The sequence below is a fragment of the Myodes glareolus genome, chromosome 26, assembly GCF_982192425.1.
Source record: "Myodes glareolus chromosome 26, mMyoGla1.1, whole genome shotgun sequence".
In the NCBI taxonomy this organism is placed as follows: Eukaryota; Metazoa; Chordata; class Mammalia; order Rodentia; family Cricetidae; genus Myodes; species Myodes glareolus.
The window spans coordinates 5,482,225-5,491,196 of NC_142051.1; the positions used below are offsets into that span (position 1 = coordinate 5,482,225).

At 47.8% G+C, this 8,972-nt stretch overlaps 1 protein-coding gene across 2 annotated transcripts in view; it reads right to left on the bottom strand.

Moving 5' to 3' along the window:
* The window catches only part of Rassf3 (Ras association domain family member 3), a 62,370-nt gene extending 60,371 nt beyond the window's left edge, over positions 1 to 1,999 (bottom strand). The window contains exon 1 of one of the 2 annotated variants that reach the window (XM_085683441.2): positions 1,811 to 1,997. In XM_085683441.2, the coding sequence (XP_085539567.1) occupies positions 1,811 to 1,921 (111 nt within the window). In that variant the 5' untranslated portion in view covers positions 1,922 to 1,997. Of the gene's footprint in view, positions 1 to 1,810 lie in introns of both variants that reach the window. The other variant, XM_085683442.2, reaches the window with a different exon arrangement.
* Positions 2,000 to 8,972: the final 6,973 nt, after the last annotated feature.

The following is an 8,972-nucleotide window of genomic DNA, read 5'->3' on the forward strand; positions in this document are numbered from 1 at the left end:
TCAATAAACAATATTGTGAGATATATACAGACATGCACATACTCACAGTTAGATGACTATTACGTAAGTGAATGCATATAATCTGAACTGGCTAACTGTATATAATCCTAGAAAGAAATGCTGCTGCTGCTGGTGTGTGTGTTTTGGATGATGACCTTGATTGCTGATCTTCCTGCCTACACACACATTCTCTCTCTCTCTCTCTCTCTCTCTCACACACACACACACACACACACACACACTTTGGTGAGCCACCACCACCTAGATTATGCAGCGAGCACCAGGCAAGCTCTCTACCACCTGACCTACATCCCCGGGTCCACTGCTCCAACTTCTTTCAGGGCAGGGACGGATTCTCAAACTTAACTCCAACCACAGCATTCCAGCTGGCCCTTGGGGAGGAGAATCTCACACCTGTAGAATTCAAGAACCCTCTAGTTTTCTGGAAATTGCTAGTCATCTCAGGAACACACTTCACACTAGTACACAAGCGCTTTAGTGGAGGAGAAAATGCAGAGAGGTAAGGGAAATAAAGACCAACCATGAAGAGAAAAACAAGGCGGAGAAGGCAAAAAGAAAAGCATTTCTCTCTCTGACCCACAGGGGGTAGGCCGGGCAGGGGGAGCCTTAGACTTCCAAGTCATGCCTGCCATTAGCACATTCTAGTGGAAATAAAAGATAGTCCGGCTAAAACCCTGTAGCACCCACTCCAGTCCTTCCCTAGGGGATAAGCTGTTGGTAGGCATATGGGCACTTGACTTCACTCTTGCCCTTCCCCACCCTCCTTCTCCTTCCTCCCTTTAGCTCGGAAATTTAATAGACTAAAAAGACTAGAACTTCCAAATCTTAAAACCAAATTTTACTTCAGAAATTACTCTATTAAACTTAAAAGGGTTGGCAGGGACAACCTGGGCCAAAACCCCCACCATCACTGGGCCCCTCAACGATTGGTTTCTCTTGTTTTTCATTTCCAGAGCTCTAATAGAAACCTCCGGTGCGAGCCTGTTGTGTTTTAGGAGCAACAAGTTTGTTCCGTTGCTGTCTCTAAATCTGATGAGAGAGCATGGCCGGGCTAGCCAGGCTCCCTAGTGCGGCTTCCAGGGCCAGAAGGCCACGGGTTCAAGCGCCGACCTTACAAGTCGGGTCAAAGTGCCCCGTTTGGAAGACTTCTCTAAAAAAAATAAAATAAAATAATCACTGTGACGATCTGCGAAACTGGCACAAGTTCCCGTACTGCCTTTTCCCAAGCCACGCTTCCCACGGCACCCTTCCTCCAAAAAAGGAAGAAACCGGCGTAAAGCTCAGCCCTCTGGAGCTAAATCTACCTAGGACGTCCGCAGCACCCGCAAACTGGACCTGACGGGAAACGCGACCTAGACTTTAGCGAGCCCCGACGATCGCCACATTGCCCCACATGTTCCCCTTGCCCCACAGCTTGCCCACAGTGGGGGCTGCTCGGTGACCCCGGCCCATTGTGTGCCCTCAGGTCACTCATGGCCATCGAGCGGACTGCAGCCAGGACGGCGCGGGGACCCGGCCATTGCCCCTGAAGGGTTGCCGAAGGAGTCGTCCCGCAGCCCGCGTCCCCGAGCAGAGCGGCCCAGGCCATCTGGCTCCTCGCCCTTCCACCTCCTTCCCTCGCCGCGGGCGCCCCACGCCCACTGTACAGGCTTCCAGCACCTTTCAGGACCCGAAAGGGCAGAGGTCACCCTCTGCACCCCGCAAGCCCGCAGGCGAGCATCGACCAGCGCGGGGGCGGAGGGGGGGAGGGTTAGACACGTGGAGCCGGGACCCCGAGCAAGCCACTCACCGGCTGACCCGAACGGAACTTGCCCGGAGGCGCTCTCCTGAAGAAGGAGGTCCTGGCGGTGAAGAAAAAGTCCTCCGCGTCCTCCTCGAGGCTGCTGTAGCCGCTGCTCATGCTGCTGGTCCCAACGCGCGCAGGGGGCCTCCCCGGGGCGCAGGCGGCCAGGCCGGGGTGAGGCGCCCGCCCGCCCCGCGAGGTTCCCGGCGCGCGGCCCCGAGCCGCCGGCCGGCCGTCCTGCTGCAGCTGCGGCCGCCGCTCAAGACGCCGTCTGAGCCCCTCCCGCGGGCTCCTCCGCCCTCTCCCCGCGCCTCCCGGCTCGGGTGAGCCATGACCCCGCCCCCTCACGGCCCCGCCCCCGGCCAGCCAAGGCTCCACCCCAGTCCAAGCCCCGCCCAGGTACCGCCCTCACCGGCCGCGGCTGCGGAGCCCAGCCCTGCTCCGCGCGCGCAGGTGGGGCCCCGCCCCCGTCCCCCTAACCACGCCCCTCCGGCCTAGCAGCAGCTCCCGGCGTGGGGGTTGCCGGGTTCGAGTGCCACCGCTGCTACCTCCCGGAAATTGCAAATTCCTCAGTGACCCTCCTGTCCCCCGCAACTGGAACTTTTGGAGAGGGCGGGAATACAACGGGGAACTTTTGCCACTCTCTCCATGGGGCTCGTGCTTAGTCGAGACCGGAGACCGGCTAGCCCCTCCCTGACCGTTATAAGTTAGCAGAGGTGGGTGGGGAAAGAGCAATTGGGTTGTGCTTATTCGAAATAAAACATCCTCTCTGGTTGAACTTCGGTCGCTCCTCTTTCCCGCCTCCCCGTGGCGAAAGCGCTTCCCAAATGTGAATGGCTTAAAGTCGTTCAGATTTTAGAGGACAAAGTCCATAATCACAGGACAATCCAATACTTTTAGTTAAGTGTAAACTAACTTTGTAAACGTCGCCTTCCACAAACAGCCTTTACACGGCCACCTACAAAGGACGAGTTAAATTCTGGGGACAAGTAGATTAGACCTTTCCGTTCACCCACACTCCGTTTCCCTTTGAAAAATAAAAAGTTCTTGCAATCAGCTAAACTTATAAATGGCGACATTTTCTTTGCTTCGGGTCACCTGAGGGTCGTTTTCACCTTAGTGTGACGGGAGTGACTTAAATCCTATTAATTTCCTTGCAGAGACCTTGGAGGGAAAGAGGTTTTGAAGTTTTAAGGTTAAGGGAAGGAAAAGAAATGGTTCAGGCGTCGTCCCTTCGACTCTGGGGCAGAAAAGAGACGTAATCTGCCTTCCTCCGGGCTTACGCACTGGTCTAGTCTGCAAAAGAGTCTCCAGGGGACTCAACCCCAAACAGAACTCAAAGTCACAACCTGTCTTAAAATGCTCTCCACGAAAGACTTCTTAGCCACAGAGCAACTGAGTGACTGGCAAACGGAGTCTAACTTCATGGTGTAAGCTGGTTCCTCAGTGTGCCTTTCCCATAGCCAAATGTAGGAGAAGAGGACAATTACTCAATGCAAGAGTTGTCTTGTTTGGCTCTTACTGTTACATCATTCAAATGTTATCATATCATGTCAACAGTGTCTTCATTAAATACTCCAGTATGAGTAATGGGTGTGTTAAATAATTTAGAGAACTTCTTTTATTATATCCAAAAAGGATGGAGTCCCTCACCCAGAACAAATTACTCCATCTATGATTGTTTTGAGAGAAAATATGCCACCACACCAGAAAAAAAAAAATGATTTTTTTTGAGCCTAGCATGGTGTAATGCCAGCATTCAAGAGGCAGCATTCAAGCAAATCTCTGAGTTTTTAGGCTAGCCTGATTTACATAGTAAGTTCTATGTCACCTAGAATATATAGAAAAAACAAAACAAAAACAGAAAAGATTTTTCAAATTGTTTTTTAAGGAGAAATGATTGAATTAAGATTTGTAGATGTTAGCATTTCATCAGGATCACTTGGGATTGGTTTGTTGTTGTTTTGTTTTGTTTGTTTTTCAAAGACAGGTTTCTCTTTGTAGCCCTGGCTGTCCTGGAACTCACTCTGTAGACCAGGCTGACCTCAAACTTAGAGATCTGCCTGCCTCTGCCTCCTGACTGCTGGGATTAAAGGTATGTGTCACCACCTCCAGGCAGGATTATTATTTTTTAATTTTAAAAAATGATTAGTGTTTGTGTGTGCCAACACTCCTGCCGTGGCCGTGGAAATCAGAGGACGGCTGTGTGACATCAGCTCTGTCCTTCCATCTTTACCTGGGTCCTGGCGGTTGAGCTCAAATGAGTGGCGTTGTACCACAAGTACCTTTTTATGGGCTGAGCCATCTCACTGTCTTCGTAAGAATCACTTGTTAAAAAAAAAAAAAAAGTCATGAGTACTGGGATTAAAGGCATGTGCCACCACTGCCCAGCAAGACTTATTATCAAATGCAGAACTGAACTTGTAAGTGGACTGAATCACCATTGGTTTCCCACTGATATAGGAACCTATAGGTTTAGATTTTCACTAAATGCCTTCTAACATGTACTTCCCATGTTAACGGGACACACACACTACACACGTTAGTAAATGTATGCAAAGTAGCTTTGTCAGACCAGCCATAGCTGGAGTAGGTGTATTCATATACAAATAAGAATAGGAAATCAGAGTTTTCTGACTGTGTAAGTAGAGGGGTGCGTATGGGGAACTCTTGTCAAAAGAGTAAGAGAAGGCCAGCAGCAGAGGTGTGGTTCACGGTGAAGGGCTTTCCTAGCGTGTGCAAGGGTTCAACCCCCAGCCATGAAAAAGGAAAACATAAAAACATAACACAGAAAAGGCACTATTCTATATGGTTTTATATTTTTACCAGATTTTAAGCAAAAGGTTGATAATATTTGACTTCTTCATAGAGTACTTATTTAGTTACTAAGCAGAGAAAAGGGTTAAACAATTTGAAAACCCAAATGAATAGAACAAGGAGGTCCATTTTTTTTCTCTCTTGAAATCAGCCAACTTATTGTAAGGCGGGTCATGAAACAGCATGCATGATATGATCACATGTTTGTTCCTGTAATTGCAGGTGACATTCTTACTGTGTGCTGAGGCAGAAGATAACTTATCACAGATTTAGCCTAAAGACTGTTACCAGTGCCTGTGTGATCTGGAAAAGGCATGACCTTGGGGGACAGGCAGACCATGTTGGAATGACAACAGTTTGCTTACTCTTTTTGCTTCGTTTTGTTTTTTATTTTATGTGTCTGGGTGTTTTAACTGCATGTATGTCTATGAATTACACGTATGCCAAGTGCCAAAGGAGTCCAGAAAAGGGTTTCAGAGACCCCAGAACACAGTTACGGACAATTGTGAGCCGATGTGTAGGTGCTGGGATTTGAACCCAGCCCACATTCTCTGCAGTCCGTGCTCTTAATTGCTACGCGATCTCTCCAGTCCCGGTTGCTTATTCTTTTGTGACTTTTCCTCCGTTGAGACAGGGTCTCACCATGTAGCTCTGGAATTCACTATCTGGACCAGACTGGCCTCAAATTCGCAGAGATCCATCTGCCTCTGCCTCCTGAGCCCAGGGACTAAAGGCATACTACCATACTAGGTTTTTGTATGACTTTTAGTATTTTAAGTAACTACTCTGAAACAGGTTTGTCCTAGTAAAATGGAAATAACAACATTCCCACCTTACTCTCCTTGGCTTACTATAAGGATTAGGTGAGAGAAGTTTCATAGAGCCCTTGACACAGAATGGAGCCAAGCAGATATGAGTCCTTTGTGCCCTAAAAATTGGGTCTTGATGCTGGCTTGGCATCTTTTGCCCATTTCTTTTTTGATGACTAAACATTTCAGCCCAAGAATAAAACCTGGATAAAAGGTTCAATGGCAGCTCAGGGGTTAAAGTTCAGCCGCTGTTGTGGTTGCCTTGGTACTGGCTGGGCTGGCTCTAGCTTGACACTGGCTAGAGCCATCAGAGAGGAAGGAACCTCAGTTGAGGAAATGCCTCCATGAGATCCAGTTGTGATTGATGGGGGAAGGGCCCAACCCATGGTAGGTGGTGCCATTCCTGGGCTGGTGGTCCTGGGCTCTATGAGCAGGCTGAGCAAGTCAGGGCAAGCAGCACCCTCCATGGCCTCTCATCAGCTCCTGCCTCCAGGTCCCTGGCCTGCTTGAGTTCCTGTCCTGACTTCCTCTGCTGATCAACAGTGATGTGGAAGTGTAAACCGAACAAATCCTTTCCTCCCCAACTTGCTGTTTGGTCATGGTGTTTTATTGCTGAGACAGAAGCCCTAACTGTAACTAACACCTTCCTCTACCACAGACGGTTTTCAGTGTGGGCTGATCTCACAAGCCAACTATTAAGACACTAACTCGGAAGAGAAATCGCGTTGGGTGACTTTTTGAAACATTTCATCACCTTGGAAAAAGACATTCCTCTGGACTTTGCATGCTCAAATGTGGCATCTGGGAATTCTGGAGCCAAATTCTGGACACAAGTGACACCCTGAATTTGGCAAAGCTGAATGATTAAAGAGACTCCTTGGGTCTTTGAATTAACCAGCTTTGAAGCTGCCCTACTTAAGACTTGTTATGTGAGACAATATGTTTTCTTAGCTTGGCATTGTAGCCCACACCCATAGTCCCAGCCTCAAAAGGCCTTGAGGCAGGAAGGTTGCTTAAGCCCAGGAATTTAAAGTCTGGTGGATTGACCAATGTAAAAAGAACCTCATCTCAAAATAAATAAGGAAAAAAATAGTGTGCTAAAATTTCTCTTAAAAATTCTCAGAGAGGGGTTTTGGTGGGGGGTCCTTCAGCAGGGAAGAATCTTGCTGCTCGTGCGAAGGACACAGTTTCTAAACCCAGCACCTACGTCAACCCACTTATGACTGTAAGTCCAGCTCTGGGGATCTGATGCCTCTGATCGCCACAGGAAACCCCTGTCTCCCCCACACATATACACACAGACACATGCACAAATACAAATAATTTAAAATCTTTTTTTTTTTAATTCTAGGAGAAAGCTGGGTGTGGTGGTGACACACCCATCCCACAGCAGCCTAGCAAGGGAGAGGCAGGAAGGTCGCACAGTCTGAGGCAAACTTTGTCTACGTACTGAGTTCCAGGCTCATGAGGACTGTGGCGTGAGTCCTGTCTCAAAAAACAAACAAGACAACAACAATTTCTAGTACAGTCAAACCTAAAAAGAAAGAAAGAAAGTTGTGGTTAAGAGCCTGTACTGTTCTTGCGCAGTACCTGCATCCACTTCCCAATACCTGCAGCAGGAAGCTCACAGCTGCCAGTATTTGCAGCTCCCGGGCATGGCACTCTTTTCTGATCTTCATGTGCACATATCTCCACCACATATACACGCACAGAGAGCTACATATAAAAAATAAATCTTTTTTTAAAATGGAAGTTGATTACTTCAAGACCAGAAGGAAATCATACAGAGTAGCCTTCCTGGTTCCATCCGTGTCTCTCCAGCTTGATCAGTCCCTGGAATTGTGGCTGTCACTCTGGTAACTTCCATTTTGTTCATGACAAAGACACAGAGAAGCAATATAACTGACAGGCAGAATGTTTGGTGGCTGAGTATGTAGGCTCAGGAATAAGAAGGCCTGAGATGAACGTGTGTCGAGGTGGTGTGACCCAGTGTAAGCCATCGAACTTTATTATAGCCTCATTCCACAGCTGGAAAGTAGGAAAATAATAGCACCCATGTTGCAGCATTCTTCCAGGGATGAAACCAAGTAAGGCGTGAAGGGTGTTGCACCTGACACACTACAGCTCATTAATGTTAGCACGTGGACACAACAGCTCCGTATTTGTGCAGTCTCAGAACCTAGGAAAATCATGTGCTACTCATGAGCCTGAGGCTACCTAGGTGCAGAGAACAAAATAGAGGGAAAAAAACAAAAGGCTTTCCAATGTCAATCCAACAGATGTTGGACCTACTGAACCAAACTGAAGCATTTCCAAAATGATGCCCACAGTCTGATTCCTATCCTAGTACAGCCTACCACAGCGTCTGCATTTCCCATCACAACAGTAAGGCTTAGCCCAGGGACAACAGTTACCGAGTGCTTAATCAGTTGCTTTCCCTCTCAGACTCACAGCCCTGGATGGACAGTGACTCATCCCTTGATACTTGTTACTTGTTGCCTTTAAAAGATAAAGAAACAAAATAGGGGACTGGAGGAACAGCTCAATAGTTAAAGCACTTGCTGCTCTTCCATAGACCCCAGCTCAATACCAAACATCCATATGGTAGCTCACGATCATCTGTAACTTAAGTTCCAGAGGATCTGACTGTTTCTTCTGGCTCCTTTGAACATGAGACATGCATGTATCACACAGGCATCATAATGGTTTAAATGAAATTGGCCCTTGGAGGTTTGTATGCTTGAATACTTGGTGCCCATTTAGTGGAGCTGTTTGGGAGGGATTAGAGGTGTGGCTTTGTCAGAGATGTGTCACTGGGAATTGGATTTGAGATTTCCAAGGACTTATGCCATCCCCAGTGATCTCTCTCTCTCTCTCTCTCTCTCTCTCTCTCTCTCTCTCTCCTTTTCCTCTCTTTTCCTCCCTCTTCCCTCCCTGTGATCTCACTTTTTTTCTCACTCCCTTCATCTCCCCTCCCACTTGTGCAGGAGTGGCATGATTGTTATGGAGCAACACTCTAATAATCAACACTCTAAGGGAATTCAAAGCCTGCTCCAAAATAGGGAATTCATGCCTGCTGCTGTAAACCCGGTGAAAACTCAAGGCTGGGGAGATCATGAGCTGCAGAGAGGAACTGAACTCCAGGGCAGCAAACTCTCTTCTGAATATCTGTGTTACTAGAGAGGTGGTTGAGGGCTCTACATCTGCATTGGAGGGCAGCAGGAAGAGAGAGACACTGGGCCTGGCTTGAGCATTTGAAACTTCAAAGCCCACCCCAGTGACTCACTTCCTTCAACAAGGCCACACCCACTCCAAGAAGGCCACACCTCCTCATCCCAGTCAAATAGTGCCACTCCCTAATGACCAAACAGTCAAATCTATGAACCTATAGGGGCCATTTCTATTTAAATTACCACAGATCTCAAACTTAGGTCATAGAAATCAAGAAGATTCCCACAATTCTTTGGAAAAAATAGCTGAAATGATTGAGAACAGCTTTGATAAGGTCTAGAAGGACACAATTCAGATGTAATCTTGTTTTG